Source organism: Micromys minutus, assembly GCF_963924665.1.
Source record: "Micromys minutus genome assembly, chromosome: 1".
NCBI classification, from domain to species: domain Eukaryota; kingdom Metazoa; phylum Chordata; class Mammalia; order Rodentia; family Muridae; genus Micromys; species Micromys minutus.
The window spans coordinates 77,170,330-77,190,267 of NC_137969.1; the positions used below are offsets into that span (position 1 = coordinate 77,170,330).

The 19,938-nt window shown below is 37.9% G+C and overlaps 2 protein-coding genes across 2 annotated transcripts in view; one reads left to right on the top strand and one right to left on the bottom strand.

Moving 5' to 3' along the window:
- Window positions 1-545: 545 nt before the first annotated feature.
- Window positions 546-1,634, bottom strand: METTL18 (methyltransferase 18, RPL3 N3(tau)-histidine; the record flags this gene model as incomplete). Its single annotated transcript, XM_080936165.1, has 1 exon — window positions 546-1,634. The coding sequence occupies one exon, from the start codon at window positions 1,632-1,634 to the stop codon at window positions 546-548; it is 1,089 nt and encodes a 362-aa protein (XP_080792291.1).
- A 1,187-nt stretch (window positions 1,635-2,821) lies between these two features.
- Window positions 2,822-19,938, top strand: part of FIRRM (FIGNL1 interacting regulator of recombination and mitosis) — a gene marked incomplete at both ends in the record, with an annotated part of 39,404 nt that continues 22,287 nt past the window's right edge. The window contains 8 exons of the mRNA XM_080931925.1: window positions 2,822-2,932; window positions 4,839-4,878; window positions 5,283-5,371; window positions 7,376-7,480; window positions 8,086-8,226; window positions 9,102-9,264; window positions 10,842-10,926; window positions 14,199-14,337. Of these exons, the coding sequence (XP_080788051.1) occupies window positions 2,822-2,932; window positions 4,839-4,878; window positions 5,283-5,371; window positions 7,376-7,480; window positions 8,086-8,226; window positions 9,102-9,264; window positions 10,842-10,926; window positions 14,199-14,337 (873 nt within the window). The remainder of the gene's footprint in view (window positions 2,933-4,838; window positions 4,879-5,282; window positions 5,372-7,375; window positions 7,481-8,085; window positions 8,227-9,101; window positions 9,265-10,841; window positions 10,927-14,198; window positions 14,338-19,938) is intronic.

A 19,938-nucleotide genomic window follows, 5' to 3' on the forward strand; every position in this document is an offset into this window, starting at 1 on the left:
CCACTCCCAGGACCAAGTACATACAAACCACTATATTTATCTTAATGCAAATCCAAGTGCCTAGCATGCTAACACTTTGACATAATGCAAATCAATAAAAGCTTTCCGAGTTAACAAGGCCTTTGACCAAACACTTGAGGTCAGTATTATCCAGGGATGCAAGTCCTTAATGATGTAGCCAGGCACTTCTTGGAGACAAGGAACTAACAAAGACTGCAGGGTGATTCATAAGCTAGGTAAGAAATGGGAGTATTCCCTGGGAACATGTTTATGGAGTGTTAGAGATTGTAGAAAGATCAAATAGAATGAAGACAGAGAAAGAATTTTCACACAAAGTGATTCAAGATCTCATCAAATTCTCAGGGAAACTTGTGGTTTTACATAGAAAACACGAGGCTACTACTACCATTCTTGGCTTATTATTTCAATTAGCAAAAACAAACTACCTTAGTTTCAGAAAAAGATAACAGAAAAAAAAAAAAAGAATTTGAACAGTAACAAGTTCTGGGGAAATCTTTTTATTTCATTATGCCATTCAGTGCATATTAACTGGGGCGCTTAAAAGTCATTTCCATCAAAAACCTCTTGAGACCTTCATCAATCACTTCAAGTGTTCGAGTCTCGAATACACCCTTTTCTTCTACAAACTTCTGGAAGAGATGAACACCACCACCAACACCAAAATAATGTGCTTTGCTGGCCAGAAGCACCCGGCCATTCCTGCTCAATAGTCTGAGGAATGTGTCATGCAAAGTGCTGTAATAATCTGGATTGTAAATGGTTTCTGAAGTGAGAATGAGGTCATATTTCACGAACAGTTTTTCACTCAGTACAAGCTTACAAAACTCAGCCCACTCCCCAGAGAACAAGCGACATTTACATATTTCTTGGTTTACTTCTGACTTCCTTTGTCTTTTCCCATCTGGTTCATTGACATCATTGCTGTCATCTTGTAAAGAGACATTAGCAACTACATTAGGTAAGGTCACTTCATCAATTACCAAACTGTTGTAATCTTGAAAATGAACTTCTTTAGCTCCTCCTTTGAATGCAGTTATCCCAAGCAACCCAGACCCACAGCCAAGATCCAATACTTTCTGCCCAGCAAATTTCACTTTGGCTTTTGTGAAATAAGTCAAGAGATCAAAGGTACATTCCCAGATTTTTAAACCTCCTTCATAAACACCTGGAATTAGATCAGAATGAGAAGAAAAGCTTTTTGAAACTATGTTTTCTCCAGGGAACTTCTCTTTCAAAGAGATGGTTTTCACTACTGCAGTGTTAACATGTTGTGGACCTGGCAACATTTCCAAAATCCTATTTTCTAAGACTTGATTAAAATCTTTAGGCATCACATGTTCTTTAGCAGGTTTCAAGGAGGGCTGTTTTTCACACACTTCTGGGTCACCTGATCTGTCAGCAGTCCTGGGTGGGCTGTCAGTGTCTTTGGAGGAAGGTGCACGTCCCAGTGAGGAACATTTCCACGAGTGATCCCCAGGAGAGCCCAGCAGTTCTGTGGATGGATTTTTGTCCTGCATTCCTTTCTGACTTTTTAAGACACGAGTTCCATCTTCAAGGGATGTTAATTTATTTTCCAGATCTTCTTCTATATTGAAATTGAACTGAAAGGCCATCCTCTTATTATATGCACACAGGTTTTATCAAAGGATGATACTCCAACTTCTAGAAAGAATATAATGGCATAACAGACCACACAGTCAATTAGTTCTGTTGGGACCAATGTTTGTTGGCTGCTTATACACCACCAGATATATTTAGAGGAGGTTCCAAATACGTTTCTGATGCCTTTGCTCCTTTTTCAGTTCAGCCCTGGAAAGGGAGGGAGAAGAAAACAATTAAAAGAAAAAAGGCTGTGTGTCTCTGTGTGTTATTTAGGAAAACGCACAGATGCCTTAAGTATTAGAAAGTAGAAGACAAGAAACAAACTAGCTAGCTAACTAACTAACTAACTAACTAACTAACTAACTAACTAGTTAACAGCTATAGCAGCACCTTCACCAGAACAATAAACCCAAAATTTTTAGACAGGACAGTAGCTACTTGGGTCTTTTAGATGCATTGTGCCCAGGCATACTCACATCCTAAATTTTCGATACATCTTCATCTCTGCCTCGCAAAACAGTTAGAGGTCTTATTTGGGTAAGTGGGACATCCATTTCAAACACACACAGGCATGATCTGGTGTGTGCAAACTCATTCAAACGTTATATTTATGTGTATGTAGTTCTAAACCTTATGTGACTGGAGGGATGAATAAAGACTAGGACTATAGAATCAACAATCGATTGTATAGAAACATTTCCAGCAATACGCCAGACTAGAACACCCGCCTTAATTTGCAGTTTTTCTGGTAAGTGGAATCTTTGTTCATTTGGCAGGAGATGTACAGACGGAAGCACGCGCGCCAGTAAAATCATTCCTACGCTCGAACGCACCTCACAGTGGAGTAGAGTCAATCCTGGCCACAGTCCAGGTCATCCTTGAGACTACGCGTAGTCTCAAAGTCCCCCGGGTCTGAGGATATCAAACCTGAGGACTTCTGGTCTCAGCACTGTAAAGTCAGATGTCCGAGTGATTGAAGTCGGCCATACACGGAACTCCTGGCGGAGCTCGCCTTCAGCTCCCGGTGAATACCAGTGACATGAGTCCTCCATCAGCTAGAGAAGGCGCCGACGCTTGCGGGCGAGAGTCCTCCTCTCTATGGTTTGGTGTGGGCGGAGTTCTCTCAAAGCCTTCTGGGAACGGCGTTCTAAGCTGTGGCGGGAGTCGTGTGGATTCGTTCGTCTCTCCGGGCGAAAGAATGTCGCAGGACGGTGCGGTGGCGACAGGCCGGCTCGTGCTGGAGGAACTCAGCAGCTGGCCGGAGGAGATGTGCCGTCGGGAGCTGCCTTCGGTGCTGCCCCGGCTCCTCATATCCTTGGAGGGCACTGAGGGGGGGCGTGTCGCGAGCCTTCTGGTGGTTTTCCCGAACGCGGGCGGTCTGTCTCCGGGACTCGAACCCCCTTTCACGAGGTGACGGGAGGGAGCCAGGAGGACCGTGGGTTGAGGCGTAGGCGCGCCTGGCAGTGTCGGACGACTGCCACTGCAGCTTTTGAAGATGATTGGTGCTCTGTTGTGGTACTTAGGTTTATATCTCTATATTCCTATTTATATTCCTAAGCTTCCCCCCCCACCCCGTTCACTTCCCAATTGTGGAAGATTGCAGCGCTGGGTGCTTAGTTTGTGGGTAGGCAGGAGAACTGAAGGATGTCGTTGTAGTTGTTTTGCGGTGCCATATCTTCAGAGGATGGTCTGTAAACAGTCTGCTTTCCCGGTTCGAACCCGTTTCCCTTTTAAGTTACAAGGCTTCAGAGAGTGGCTTGAATCGAGTTGTAATTGTGTGGAGTCAGGTGCAAAGATTAACGCTTTTGTGTTTGTAACTGGAAGTCGACTCTCTTCATGTTAAATGCGATTTTAGTTTTATGTCTTTGATCCTACCTTCTGTATACAATTACACACACAGAAACAGACACACACCCCTCCAAAAATTAAAAAGACCACTATTTAGTGGAAATTGAAATCTTGCACGAATTATGTTTCACAGTATAACTAAAGTATTTCCACCAAATCACAATTGAAGGCATTCGTTTTTTAGACATTAGCAAAGTCCGATGTGGTGCTAATGCCCGTTTTTTTGTTTTGTTTTTGTTTTTTGTTTTTTGTTTTTGTTTTTAATACTCCATGTGTGCATATGGAATTATTTTGCTTTTAATAGATGGGGTCTTGCTAAGTAGCCCTGGCTGGCCTGGTACTAGGTACACAAAACAGGCTAGTCTTGGAGTTTCCGCAAACCTGAGTCTGCAGTGCTGGAATTCTTGTGGTGGTGATTACAGTTTTTTGGAGACCATTTGATTCTTAAAAGAACTTATTTGCCTATACTCCATTTTTCTTCACGGCACTGTCAATTACAGAGGCAGGAATTTGGTTTTATCCTTACCACTGAGAATGGTCACTGGCAAATATGCATTCAGTAAAAATGCCTAGGTGTCTCAGGTAGTTTTCAGCAAGTTAGTATTTACTGTATAACAAATGGAAGAAAAATACGATAGATCCCAATCTTATCATTTAAAATTAGATTCATATTTTTAATCTTATATATTGACCAGCCTGAATTTTCATGCTTGTATTTAATTGTGGAGTAGCAAGCTTTCTGAATTTAAACTGGAATTGGTCCAGTTGACAGATTCTAACTTCTGAACTGAAAAAAAATTGGATTACTTCATTTTGATTTCAGTTATAAAATAAACAAAGTAAAAGTTCAGAAGAGTTATCTTTTTGGTATTTATAAGTACCCATTTTCTTGACATTGTACAAGGGTTCTTTTACAATAAAATATTTCTAATAATTCTCAGTGACACAAGTGTAATTTGAATTATATATATTATTATCTCTTCTTTTGGATATAGAGTTGTAACACCTTGCGAGCTCCCTATGCAGAAGGTTTTCACTTGGTGAGGTTGGTAAGATAGGTCTGTAAGTAGCATCTGAGTTAATGCAGATATAAATAGAAGTATGAAGGAGAATTTCGGAAACAGGGACTTGGGATTATTCAGTGCTTCTTTTCCATCAGTTGTGTATTTTATCACTGAGTTTGAAAGTTCCTTAACCCTGAGTAATTTAAAAAGTTCTTTCTTAAAATATTTTCACAAAATTTTTGTTTACCTGATAAATGTTGTTTTCAAAGGTAAAAGAAAGGTATTTGGGCATAATTTTAGTCTCTTAGGGATTAATGGTAAATTTTGAGCACTCTTGAATTTATTCCTTAATTTTTATTTTACTCTATGTATCAATGTTCTGAAAGTTGGATTGAACATATCCGTAAGTAAGATTATGTTGTATATATATTGTGTATACGTATGCCAGTAGACTTTACAGATTTATATTACTCTGTTTTAATCTTTTCTTTATTGTTCAGTAACTTCCTGTTACATAAAATGAGCCAATTCCTTCCAGTCGTAGTGTTTTTAGGTTTTAATTCCATTTTTGATGTTGTATAAGCACAATAAAAAATTTCATGTTATGCTGTGGTGGGACCAAGATAACAATACCACGTCAGTCTGTTATAACTTTTACATTGAAATGCTTAATAGTTTCTCTGTGGAATATGGTATTGAAGCCTTCAAAACTTTGGGTTGACATTACTTACATAGTCTCATGGTTGATAAAGGGCAGGGTCTTACTGACTGACATGGTATGACAGTTTTACAACTTTTGCTTTATAGGAATTTTGAAAATCATTGTTGAAATGTTTTTGCCTCATATGAACCACCTGACACTGGAAGAGACTTTGTTTTCCAAAGTTTTACCAAAGGTACAGTTTTGATGTTAATTTACACATTATAGAAGTTACTAAAATCTAGTCTCAACTTTATATAGTCCATTTCTAATTTTCTTAACTCTTTATTTTTTTAGTACATCAAGCATACTTGAGCACAAATAAGTAGTAGAAGTTGTTCAACCTTTGCACTAATTTGAGATATCCTTCGTAGAATAGGGGTATGTTACAACTACGCTTTGTGTACATAAAGTTGTTCTGTAGTGTAGCAGCTCATTGTGGAGTTTGGGACCAGGTAACTGAGTAGCTACATAGGTCTAGATGCATGATGTTTTTGTGAGTTCAGTACTATAAAGTGGTTATTATGGTTGAAAAGGTGAACTTGTCAAAATATAAGTGAGTACTGCCTAGCAAGGTGTCACACACCTTTAATCTCAGCAATGGTCTACATAAAGAGTTCCAGGACAGCTGGGACTACAAAGAGAGATCCTGTCTCAAAAAACAAAAATAAACAAGGTATATAAAAAAATTAATTGAAGATTCAGTATAAATTCATTGCCACTACCAAGAAATGCCCTTGTAAATGCCATAGGAATGTTGGTTGATTAAAGTTGTCTTTTATTTTACAGACTTGTACTTGCATTTGTTACCCCAAATGAACTTTGAATGAGTTTTTTTTTTCTGTTTATATTATTAAATACATTTGACACCACAGAAATCAAAAGCAAAGCAAACTCAAGACTTTTTATGGACTATATTGTAGAAATACTTTTTATGTTTTCTTTTAAATTAGGAGCAGTGAGTAACTGTGACAGTGAGTAGGTTTTATTAATGAATAATCATATCATTCTTTTTAAAATTATTTACATCCTAAATGTTGTCCTATCCCAGTCCCCCCTCCCAGAGTTACTCGCCCCCTCCCCATCACCTCTGAGATGGTGTTCTTCCTTCCCCTCACCTCCACATCCCCCTTCCCTGGAGTATCAAGTCTTTACAGAACTAGGCTCATCCTCTTCTACTGAGGTCAAACAAGGCAGTCAGTCCTTATGGGACCTCAGACCAACCTATATATGTTCTTTGGTTGGTGGCTTAGTCTCAGGGAACTTCCAGGGGTCCAGGTTAGTTGAGACTGTTGGTCTTCCTATAGGGTTGCCATCCCCTTCAGCTCTTTCGATCCTTCCTCTAACTCTTCCATAGGGGTCCCCAACCTCAGTCCAGTGATTGGCTGTAAGTATCTGCTTCTGTCTTGGTCAGCTGCTGGTAGGGCCTCTCCTGTCTGCAAGTACAACACAGCATCAGTAATAGTGTCAGGGTTTGATACCTGCCCATGGCATGGATCCCAAGTTGGGCCAGTCACTGGATGATCTTTCCTTCAGTCTCTGCTCCATTTTTGACCCTGCATTTCTTTTAGACAAGAACAATTCTGGGTCAAAAATTTTGAAGGTGCTGGTCTAACTGGCAGTCTGCATGTAGAATGCAAATTGATCCATATTTATCATTGGACAAAGTTCAAGTCCAAGTGGATCAAGGAACTCAACATGAAACCAGATACAATGAATCTAAGAAGAGAATAGCCTCAAACACATTGGCATAGGGGAAAATTTTCTAACAGAACACCAATGGCTCAGGCTCTTAAGATCAACAAGTGATAAATGGAACCTCATGAAACTGAAAAGCTTCTGTAAAGCAAAGGACACTTGTCAGTAAGATAAAACAGCAACCTACAGATTGGGAAAAGATCTTCACTAACCTTACATCTGATGGAAGGCTAAATCCAAAATGTATAAAGAACTCAAGAAGTTAGACTCCAGAAAAAAACAAATAACTCAATTAAAAAATGGAGTACAGAGCTAAACAGATAATTCACAAGAGAGGAATCTTGAGTGGTTGAGAAACACTTAAAGAAATGTTCAGCATCCTTAGTTATTGAAGGATAACTACAGATAATCAGATCATTCTGTCATCTTTAACTTTTCTTCAGTGATGTCTTTTTCTAGTGATTTTTATTCCTCTTGTTTTTAAGCTGATTTGTTTTCACAGACTATAGAATTGTTTGATGGCATGATATGTGAATTAACCAGTGAAGCCAGAGAACTCTCCAGCCAAAATTTAGAAATTCAGGTCACCATCAGGAACACGTTACAAGTAAGTGAGTATATTAGGAAGAAAGAGTGAGAATGCGGCTGGGTGTGCGACATGCTTAAGGCAGGAGATGCTTGAGCTCCAGAGCAGACTGTTACATAGTGAGATTCTGTCTCGAAAAAAGAACAAAAGGAAAGAAAGTGATAGTTACGGTGTGTGTGTGTGTGTGTGTGTGTGTGTGTGTGTGTGTTATTTTATATTTTTTGGTAGCAGGGTGGTGGTGCCTCATGAATGCATGTTGTACTTGGGAGGTTGAAGCTGAAAGATTGCTATGAGTTGAGGCCAGTCAGGGTTAGAGAGTCTTGTCTTCAAGAAACAAAATGACATTAAAACATTCTTTATAAAACAGTATAATAATACTGGAATTAAATTTATGAACTTAAAAACAATTTTTTAACAAAATTTTATGTTAGGTATCTTAGAAGACAGATCAAGATGGTACCCTGAACTGGGTCATGATTCTGAGCGGTCTGTCAGAGTGAAGGTCACTGAAACGAAAGCGGCACAGAGGGTTTTCTCGGGCTGTGGGTCTAACACTTAGAATGCTGTCTAATTTTTTTACTGAATATACAAAAGTATGTCTTCAATCAACTTCCCCTTATTTCCAGACAATGGTGCAGATCATAGGAGGGCTTACAGGATGTGTTCATCATGTCTGTACCACACAGGAATCTATCATTCTAGGAAATATTCATAGTCTTCCCTCATCCATCCTGCATGTAATTAAGAGTACATTTGTACACTGTAAGGTGAGTAATTGTAGAGTTTAAATAGCCTGGAGTCAGTAGGAGTATGTCTGTGTGTGTGTGTGTGTGTGTACATGTGTGTGTGTTTATTTGGTAGCAGAGGTTGTACCTCACACATGCATGTTGTACTTGGGAGATTGAAGCTGAAAGCTTGCCTCTATGAGTTGAGGACTGAATAGTGTTTATACATAAGATTTTACATTTTTAAAAATATTTATTTATTATATATAAGCACACTATAGCTGTCTTCAGACACATCAGAAAAGGGCATCAGATTTTATTACAGATGGTTGTGAGCCACCATGTGGTTGCTGGAATTTGAACTCAGGACCTCCAGGAGAGGTCTTAACCACTGAACCATCTCTCCAGCCCAAGATTTTACATTTTAGTTGTTGTTACTAGGATAGGCTTTTCTATTCTTGTGGAGAGAAGACACATTTTTTTCATGGGTGATTAAAAAGTGGCTTTTTGAATTATATTTCTCCTTCCTAAAGGAAAAAAAAATGTAAATATTTGTTAATCATAGGAATCTTGAAATTGTTCTGATAGCAGAGGAAGGTTACCTAACTTAGTTCATCTTAATATTCCCGAGGCAGCATTAAAGTTTTACGGCTTAGAATTAATAGGACACAGACAGGTTTTGCTATAAATGTTTTGTTGGTTAAATGACAAATTGGTCATGAACTAGTCTTTTGTGGTGATGGGGTACAAAAATGGCACTTTTTACATTCTCTATAAAAGTAGATCCAATAACTGTGATTCTGTCAGAACATTAACTTAGGATCTCAGTTATATCTCTGATAATATAGGTTAAAGAAAATTTGAATTTTGAGCTGTTTTTGATCTAATTGTTTCTCTCTTTTATACTTTGTGATCAGAATAGTGAATCTGTGTACTCTGGGCGCTTACACCTCGTGTCAGACCTTCTCCAGAGTCTTTTCAAGGAGGCATATTCTCTCCAGAAGCAGTTGATGGAGCTGCTGACCATGGTTTGCCTGGGCCCTCCAGTAGATGACAGTAGCATTTTGATAATGGTAGAAGGTAAGCAAAGAACTGTTGATTACAGTAGGATACAGAATGGCTATAGTTCATTAATCAGTTAAATCATCAAGCTAATGTTTCTATTGATACATGCTCTCTTGCTTACCTATAAAAGTCATCTAAATCTTCCTAGATAAGTTTTCAGTTTTTAAAATTTGTAAAATTTGGTTTTTATACTTTTATTATAGATCTAAATGTCTAAGTAAAATATACAGTAGGTAATTCCGCATAAAAGATTTAACAAATAAAGAATGTATGTAACTATACCCTTTAAGATAATCTGTATTCTGAGAAAACCTTTAGATTTTCCTTTTTAACCGACAGAAAGAAGAAAAAAAAAAAAGAAAAAGAAAAAGGGAGTTTAAATTTCTTTCTGGAATGTTTATGTGCATGTATAGGCTTATGAATGTATACATGTCACCCAGACACATTTATTATAATGAATGCCCATTTTGCATATATTACTTTATTATTTGCTTGTGTTTCTTTTCTGGGAATTAAGCCCATGGCTTTGTACTACTATTTTGTTGTAAATTTACTAATTTAACTATTAGCCAGGCGTTATGGCACAGGCCTGCTCAGCACTTGGGAGCTGAAGCAGTAGGGCTTGCAAGTTCTAGTTGAATCTTGAGCCACACAGCGAAGCCCTGTCTCACAAATACAAGACAAAACAGAGTTACTGATTATAACCTACATCATTGATTTTATCACTCATGGATGCATTATGATCTAGGATCTTAAATAAGAAGTAATATAGGCAAGCAAAGATTATATTCCTAACTTTAGTGTAAAGAAAAGAGGTTGATTTTGTGTACTTATAAAGTACCTTTTGCTCTATAAGTAACCTACCTAGAAATAGTTTGGTTTAAAATAATGCTCACATTCATAATTCCATGTGCTTGCAATTATCTGTAGTAATCATTATCACTGCACCTGGCTCACGTCTGTATTTGCAGCTAAGAACTTCACTCACCTCTGGCTGCTTGTAGAAGACAAGGACATATGCATTTTAACCTAGGCTCAGTTGCTATAATGGCTTTAGGGCTCCAAGGGAGGACAAGTTCAGCACACCAAATCTTGGTTCGCTTTGCTTTGATTGTTGTTTTCCTATCAGTCAGATCACAGACCTGGGGCAGTGTGGCTGCAGGAAGGGCACTTGGAACCATTTTTACAAAGTATCTAATGCAGCCAGAGGCATAAATTGGTTGCAGTTCTTGTTAGGTTTTCTTAGCAGTGTCATCTTTTTAAAATTAGAATTGAATCTGTAGACTATTTGAACTACAGTAGGACAGAACTTTATTCCACTGAACATTTTATAATAGGATATAACATTTATTCAACTGAACTTTTTGGGTTTTATTTGTCACTGGGAAGATATAAACTGCAAAATTATTATTTCATTAATTTTGAAACCTTAAAAATAATGAGATTTTTAGTAATTATTTGACCCAGTTATTTTCAAACTAGTACATGAATTCAGTCACATTTTGAGACATTCACTGGATCCATTTAAATATAAGAGAATGTCATTTCATATAACATTTGATTTTCTTGGATTGTTTTATCCTTTTTTGTAGTTATTCATTCGTTATTGGATATCTGCTCTGTTATCTCCAGTATGGACCAAGCATTTCATGCCAATACTTGGAAGTTTATTATTAAGTAAGTTCGTTAGATTTTTTTTTTCATATTGTATTTTCTATATTCCAAATTCTAAATAGGTAATGGTTTTTAGGTTACATTTGAAAAGTTTATGTGGTTGTAAAAAATACTCAATGGCTCTGCTGCATGATAATCCAGATATTATATATATATATAGCTCCAAACCAAGCGGAACTCCTTTATATAGCTCCCCTTACAAACAACCAACAAACAGTAGCAACAAAAAGCTCGTAGAGTTGTAGCTAGTTAGCTGGTATTACTGAAATAATGGACCATGAACTAGAGTATGCCTGAATCATGTGCCCTGCTACTCTATTTAGATAATTTCCAATATCAAATATGGCATATCAGAGCTCACAAATTAGCAATTATATTTGGAGCTGACAGTAATCTCTTTGTTATATAAAATGGAGATGTTCAACCTTAATTTTATTTAATTTGAACTTAAATTGAAACCTTATAAGGGTTAATAGGGAGAGTGCCTATAGCAGCTACTAGATTCTGACAGATGAGAAGAGACATCCTTGGCTGTAGGAATAATAAGCTACTTTGTTAATCGTGTAACTATGAAAAGTCAGTGTAACCCATTCAAGTTTTAGGCACTTTTCCTTGTTCCCTCAAGATATTAACTTGGCAAAAAAAAGTGATGCAGTATCACTTGAGAGTCTTAATATGTGTTCCTGAGTCCTTGAAATCACTAGTTTTTGGACCTTTTTTTTTAAACCTTAGTTTGTTCATCTTAAAAATAGGATAATGATGGCACTGTCTTGAAAGTGCCACTTTAATATTGAATTCCTTGTGAATCCTTCAGTTCTTTCTCTAGCTCCTCCACTGGGGTCCCTGTGCTCAGTCCAATGGTTAGCTGCAAACATTCTCATATGTATCAGTATGGTCCTGTCAGAGCCCCTAAGGAGACATCATATCAGACTCCTGTCACTAAACACTTTCTGGCATCAGCTATAGTTCATGGGTTTGGTGACTGCATATGGGATGGATCCCCAGGTGAGGAAGTCTCTTGATGACCTTTTCTTGAGTCACTGCTCCACTCTTTTTCTGTGTATTTCCTCCTGTGAGTATTTTATTCTCCATTCTAAGAATTTCTGGCCTTCCTTCTTTTTGAGCTTCATATGGTCTATGAATTGTTTCTTGGGTATTCCGAGCTTTGGGGCTAGTATCCACTTATCAGTGAGTGCATACCATGTGTATTCTTTTGTGACTGAGTTACCTCACTCAGGATGATATTTTTTTTTTTGTTCCATCTATTTGCCTAAGAATTTCATGCAGTCATCATTTTTAATAGCAGAGTAGTACTCCATTGTGTAAATATACCACATTTTCTCTATCCATTCCTCTGTTGATGCACATCTGGGTTCTTTCTAGCTTCTGGCTATTATAAAAAAGGCTGCTATAAACATAGTGGAGCATGTGTCCTAGTTATATGTTGGAACAGTTTTTGGGTATATGCCCAAGAGTGATATAGCTGGGTCCTCAGGTAGTACAATAGTCACAAATAATATAAAATATCTCGGTGTTACTCTAACCAAGCAAGTGAAAGATCTTTATGACAAAAACTCCAAGTCTCTGAAGAAAGAAATTGAAGATCTTAGAAGATGGAAAAATCTCCCATGCTCATGGATTGGCAGGATTAAAATAGTAAAAATGCCCATCTTGCCAGAGCAGTCTACTGATTCAGTGCAATCCCCATCAAAATTCCAACTCAGTTGTTCATAGAGTTGGAAAAGAACAATTTGCAAATTCATTTGGAATAAGAAAAAAACCTAGGATAGCAAAAACTATTTTTAACAATAAAAGAACTTCTATGAGAGTCACCGTCCCTGACCTCAAGCTGTATTACAGAGCAATAGTAATAAAAACTGCATGGTATTGGTACAGAGTGAGGCACGTAGATCAGTGGAATAGGTGTGAAGACCCAGAAATGAACCTACACACCTATGGTCACTTGATCTTTGAGGAGCTAAAACTAGTGAAAAAAGGATAGCATTTTCAACCAATGATGCTGGTCAGCATGTAAAAGAATGTAAATTGATCCATTCTTAACGCCCTGTACAAAAGCTCAAGTCCAAGTGGATCAAGGACCTCCACATAAAACCAGATACACTGAAACTAATAGAAAGTGGGGAAGAGCCTCAAACACGTGGGCACTGGGCAAAATTTCCTGAACTGAAACACTAATGGCTTATGCTCTAAGATCAAGAATCAGATGGGACATCATAAAATTGCAAAGCTTCTGTAAGGCAAAGAACACTGTCATTAGGACAAAACGGCAACCAACAGGATGGGAAAAGATCTTTGCCACTCCTACATCCAGTAGAGGACTAATATCCAATATATACAAACAAGAAGTTAGACTCTGGAGAATCAAATAACCCTATTTAAAAATGGGGGACAGAGCTAAATAAAGAATACTCAACTGAGGAATATCGAATGGCTGAGAAGCACTTAAAGAAATGTTCAACATTCCTAGTCATCATGGAGATACAAATCAAAACCCTGTGAGATTCTACCTCACACCAGTCAGAATGACTAAGATCAAAAATTCAGATGACGAGGCTGTGATGTGTTGAGGATGTGGAGAAAGAAACACTCCTCCATTGTTGGTGGAATTGCAAGCTGGAAGAACCACTCTGGAAATCAGTCTGGCGGTTCCTCAGAAAATTGGGTATTAAAACTTAAACTGGATCATATCACTCAACTTCTTAAAAGCTCCCATTGTTCAAGGTAATAGCTGAAGCCCTTTTAGACACTTCTTTCTTCTCCAGCTCCTCTGCTACTGTTTGCTCTCTGCTCTCCGTTCCTCAGACAGAAAGTTCCCTAGTCCCAGGTCTTTCACAGCTTACCCCTCTGCAAGGGCTGTTCCTCTCTCCTGCTTATCCGTAGTTCCAAGCTGTACCATTAACATTTATAGTACGTAGGACTTTCTCCACTTAGCATTTATCACAACTAATTATTCTGTTCTGATGGCTATTTAAGAGATTTATATTAGACCATATATTCCATATAGATAGGGCAGAAATTATATCCATTTGATTTAGATTTTTATATTCAAGACCTAGCAGATTGTTTGACAAATAGAAGTTCAGTTAATATTTTACAAAGACAGACATTTAGCCTCTAACTTCAAAGGTCAGGTTGACATCTTGTACCATGTTTAATATAATACATTGTATTATTGAAATGTTCTATAGGCCTGAATTGTTTGATGTGATTACTTGTCACTTCTGGTGGTTTTATTTGTCTCTTTTTATCCTCAGGCAGAGCCTCAAACACCAGTCGGTTATAAGGAGCCAGTTGAAACACAGAGAGATCATTTCTAGCTTGTGTGAAGACATTCTTTTCTCCTTTCATTCTTGTTTACAGCTAGCTGAGCAGATAACACAGCCAGATACACAGGTAATGTAGTCCAATGTCACTACAAAGGGGAGAGATTATTTTGGCAGTTATTGAATATTACTTGAACATATAGAACATGGTTTAGGTTCTTAATTATTTTTGTTAAAATTAATTATAGAATTATTTCCAGCTTATAATTACCTTTTACCCAGAGTACTATATTACATCAACTCCTTGTATTTCCTATGGCATTACCTGCCTACTACCTTTATGTTCTTAGTAGTTGGTTAGAGCATTCTCTTCAGAATCCTTTTTTTCTTTTCTGTCCTAGAGCAAAGTTTTTGTTTCTGTGTTTTACATTTAAGGTCTTCCTAGTACAGACATTACCACCCTTTCTGTAACCAATGCATCACAACATTTAACAGTATTTGCCTCTGTGTGTGTGTGTGTGTGTGTGTGTGTGTGTGTGTGTGTTTGTCTGCATGCATGTGTGTTTATTCTCTTATAATTGATAATTTCTTTTCATTTCAATAAGTTACAGTGTTGAATTGGCATCACATTTATGAAGTAAGACTGCTCTAAACATGTAGAATAGGGTTCTTGGAAATTACTATCTTTCTATAAAAGTATTATGTACAGTGACTTTTGTTTTAGAGTAATTTGAAGTTATAATACCTGAGTTATAGGATTAATGAATCTAGGAATTAATATGTAACTTTATGGGAAGACTGAATATTTCTTTTCCAAATGGCAGTGACAGAGCTCCTTCTCCATATCCACCACTGACAGAAGATTCCCTGTGTTCCTGTTCTTCCCCCTCCAGCCTTAGGGATAGAGAGGTATAAGTTTAATTGAAGTTTCCAGTCTGCTGGCAACTACTGCTAGGACAGGAATAATCAGAAGGACAAATTGCAAAAAACAAAAAAAAAAAAAATGAAGAATTTTGCAAAGGAGTTCTGAAACATATAGAAGTGATAGTTGTAGAAAGAGGTTCACATTTTTCTTGTTTATTCTTTTCCTTTATTTAGATCCTTCATTTCTCCTTTTTATTTTCTCACTTTCTGGTTCCCTTTCCATTTCCTAGAACAGTGCTGGTGGAAGAGCTTACTAACTGGATGTTCTGTATTAATGGCATAGAATTTGTCACCCCTTTCACCTTAGCATATAAAGCAGTGTTTCTCAACTTGGGGTCAAACAACCCTTTCACAGGGGTCACCTAAAACCATGGAAAACACAGATGTTTACATTGTGATTCTTAACAGTACAAATTACAGTTATGAAGTAGCAATGGAATAATTTTATGGTTGGGGGTCACAGCATTAAGAAGGTTGAGAACCACTGCTATAGACCTATCTTCAGTCTCAACCCTCTTTTAATTTCCTTTGTTTGATGCTGCAAACTTACCGATTGGTAGTTCAAAATTAGGTTCCTGGCCAGGAAATAGGAAAAAACCCAAAGAATAGCATATAACCTGTATTGGCAAGCTGAAAGTAAGTTTGGGTCCTAGATGGGTGGCTGTGTGTGTGTGTGTGTGTGTGTGTGTGTATACACATGGTGCGCATGCACACACACATACATGTATGGCTGATAATGTGACCAGCTCCATTCACTAAATGAAAGGGAGTTCTGGGATAGTTTGTATGTCTCTAGTCTTTCACTCTCTGTGTCTAACCAGCAGTGCCCTCTGCTGTTCACTGTTAATATTTAGGGAGTTTTTTCAAGTAAACATGTTGCTGTGTTCTACTTTTTCTTCTACAACAGAAGAAATTTCTTGTTTTCCTGAAACTAAGTCATTTGAAGATAATAGCAATCCATTTCTCACAGATCTGAAGTCAGGCAAGTTTAAGATCAAGTCATAAGCAGACAGATAGAGAGGACTTACTCTCAGCTCAAAAAAGTCACCTTGCTGCATTCTCATGTGGTAGAAGAGCTAAGACAGCTTGGCGTTTTATAAGGACACTCACCCCAATTATGAGATAATCACTTCCCAAAAACTAACTAAATTATGGCTTGCGTTTCCACCTTACTGTTGGGGTATTAGAATGTAGCTTGGGGAAGGTGAAATGTGGTCTAAGATAGGGTGAAGGCTGTTGTTCTTAAACTCCTGTGCACCCAAATGCATCTGGGGACTGAGGAGTTGGGAATGGGAGTCTGCAGGCCAAAATGAGCCTGGGATGGGGGTAGGAGTGGGAATAGGGGTGAGGAATGGGAGGGATGGGGGGGGTGATCCATCTTAGCTCAGAGTGAGTACCAGGAGTATGGAGGGGCTTTTATGGGAGACTTAGTCATGGTTCTGTATGATTAAACCTCCCCACCCCCCAGCCGTTCTTGTTAAAGGAAATAGTCCTTGTTTGCCCAAACTGTTATTCACAGCAGATGAAGATGTATATATTTTATTCAGGGTGAACAAGAAATTAAATGACTTTTGCAGAAAGGGAAGCCCATGAAGGGAAGCTCATTGGGTAAACACTTGGGGCCTATCTAGACACCTTAATAACATGTTGAACTCTAGGCTCTATGCTATGTTGTGGTCATGCTCCAGGACAGGAACCTGGTTGAAAGCTAAATTGAACTCCTGCTATTCTCAATTATGAGATTTACTGTATTTCTGAACTTGCTACCAATTCTTCTGTTTGGCGTCAGCGGTCCACTGTCCCACAGTTAATACCAAGTATGTTCTGAGTATGTAGTTCCAGCATGGCATCCACATTCAGACCAGTATCTGCCTTTCGTAGTGTCACAGTAAAGCCAGTGAATTTAATTCTAAGTATGGAATGTCTGGGGCTGCCATTAAACAAAACAAAAACTGAGGAGCAGCTTAAAACAGCAGAACATTAATCTCTTCACCATTCTAAAGGCATTGAGTTCTTAAGTGGCAACAGGGTTATGTTCTATCCAGGGATGTCTGTTCTGTGCCTTTCTCTTAGCTTCTGATGTTGCTTGCAGACCTTGGCATTCCTTGGTATGGATTCTAGTCTGTATCCATCTTCATATGGCATGCTTCCTGTGTCCTCATCTTAAGACACCAAGTCAAGGGGTTAAGAGTGCCCTTAAGTGTGGTCTAGACTCATCTAATTATGACTGATGACCTTATCTCCAAAAGATTGAATTTTGTTTCAAAAATTACATTGAATCAGGCTTCTCATCATAAACCTTTATTCTCCTTTCATTCATTCAGTTTCAGAAATGTGTAAAGTTTATTTTAAGATGCTTAATAAATTTTTATAATAGCCATTATAATTCTTTTCTGGCAGTTGTGCTGAGATTGCTGCTTACTGCTCCAGTATGAGGACCCAGGTTTGGATCCTAGCACCCTTAGAAGCTTGCTTGAAAATCCAGAGCTGGGGCAGTGGAGACAGATGAGTCTTCAGTGCTCACTGGCCAATTTCTGTAGCCAAACTGGCGAGCTCCAAGTTTAGTGAGAGGTTCCAAATAAAAAAATAAAGGTGGAGAGACACCCGTCATAGTGCACGTGTGTGCACCCCCTAATCCATGTGATTTTTTTTGCTTCCTTGGTAAGGGATCTAGTCCAGGGTGTCTTCAAACTTAATCCTTTCCCCGTTTCCTTCTTCCTTTTCCAGTGCTAGTCTCCATACATTGCTTATTAATTTTTTTTTACTATTTAGAAAATAAGCACATACTTTGATATCTGTAATCTCCACTTAAAGTTTATTTTCTGTTTAGATTTTACTGTATTTAAGAAAGGAAATATGGTAACTCATTCTAAAACTCAGGAAAAAAAAACCATGTTTTTCTGGCTCATATTTTCTATTTATTTTAACAGTTAAGTAAATCATATAGGAACCTGAATGTATTTATATTATTTACTTAGTTTTTTTTTAAGATACTGAAATAAAAACTATAGATGTAATGCATGTTATTGAATGATAAAACAAAGGGCTTCAGCCAGTTTGGATGATTTTTTTTTTTTTTTTTTTTGTACTCACATAAGCAGTGAGGAACTCAGTATTGAACATTTGAGTGAGTCCTGCAAACAAAAGGATACATAACCTGTTCCTGCTCAGAAGGCTGGGAGTGGACCTGGTTAATAGCCGGGTGACCTTCCGTTCTCTGTATTCCTCTGGATTCCTCCCCACCCCAGACCCCTATCTTAAGCTTGCTTTGCTCAATCTACAGAACCCATTCTTAGGGAAAGTGTCATAGATAATATACCTAGAGTAGATCTTTATTTCACTTACTTTGTCCCTTAAAGGGATTTTTGTAAGACTATTGTACACATGGGGTTGAGTTAAAAATCACCAGTAACAGTTTCCCCAAATTATGCTATGATTAAAGATACCTAAAATCACCTACTCAGGGTCAGACTTCCAAAGTTTGTGTCAACACCAGCTACTTACTGCCTTTTTGCCTCCCACAGTTGCAGAGAACCCAGCAGGGGAGAACAGGTTGGGTATGTTCTGCTTTACCCTTGTTGGTGCCAGGTTGCTAAGGGAATATGTGCTGATGCTAAAAGTGGGTATTAGTGTAGGTTCATCTTTAATCTCTGTTCTTCAAAAAATTACTCTGGGGAAGTGGGGCCTGCATCATGTATGCATAGTGTGTGTAGGTCAGAGCACAGTTGTGGGGTTGGTTCTCTTCTACTTTTATGTATATTCTGGGGATTGAGCTCATCCTGAAGCTTGTGTGGCAAGCGCCTTTATCTGTTAATCATCTCTCCAGCTTTTATTCTCTGTAGTTTTTACTTGTAAAGCATCGTATAATAGTTCATGTTAATATTTTTAATTTTTTTATTGAATATATTTTATTTTATTTTTAAATATTTATTTCTTTAGTATATATGAGTACACTGTGGCTGTCTTCAGACACACCAGAAGAAAGCATCAGATCACATTACAGATGGTTCTGAGCTACCATGTGGTTGCTAGGAATTGAACGCAGGCCCTCTGGAAGAGCAGTCAGTGCCCTTAACCACTGAGCCATCTCTTCAGCCCCATGTCAATAATTTAAAAGAATTCCATTTACACAATCTTTTCTGCAGAAAACTGTTTCCAACTGTTGGTAATGAAAGTCAGAGATGTAAGTGGATTATGCCATTAATGGACAACTCAGATTTTGATTAGATTATTAGGATTTTGCCATAATAGGAAAAGAACCAAACATAGGCAGCTAACATTAATATTAAAATAGGTTATTTTCATGTGAAATAATTCTTAAAGTTAAAGACAATTTGTTTGACTTAAGTTTATGGTGCTGATTTAGAACTCTTTATTGATACTTGGAATTTTTGTGTCATGACAGTGCATTTGCCCTGTTTTTCATGCTGTATTACAGTGGATGAATATACCATTAATATTTTTATTCACTCTATAATGGATGCTTGGCTCCATTAAGTTAAAAAGCATTGCATTACCTACTTGGTGCAGTATTTTGATAGTATAAACATCTAGAAACAAAGTTGCTAATAAAAAAATGTAACAGCTGAGACTCCTGATAAAAATGAACAGCCTATTTTATGCTTCCACCTGCAGGTAGAGAATGTCCTTCCCCGCCCTCCTCAGCTCACCGGTCCTATGTAGCATGTCTTTTTGAGCTTCGCATGTAAAGTAGCCTTTAGTCCTTCTCATCCCACAAGATAGATAATTAGGGTGTAAGTTTTCAGTGTTACTCATTGGGAGTTGTATTCCCTTATCGCCTGTTTTT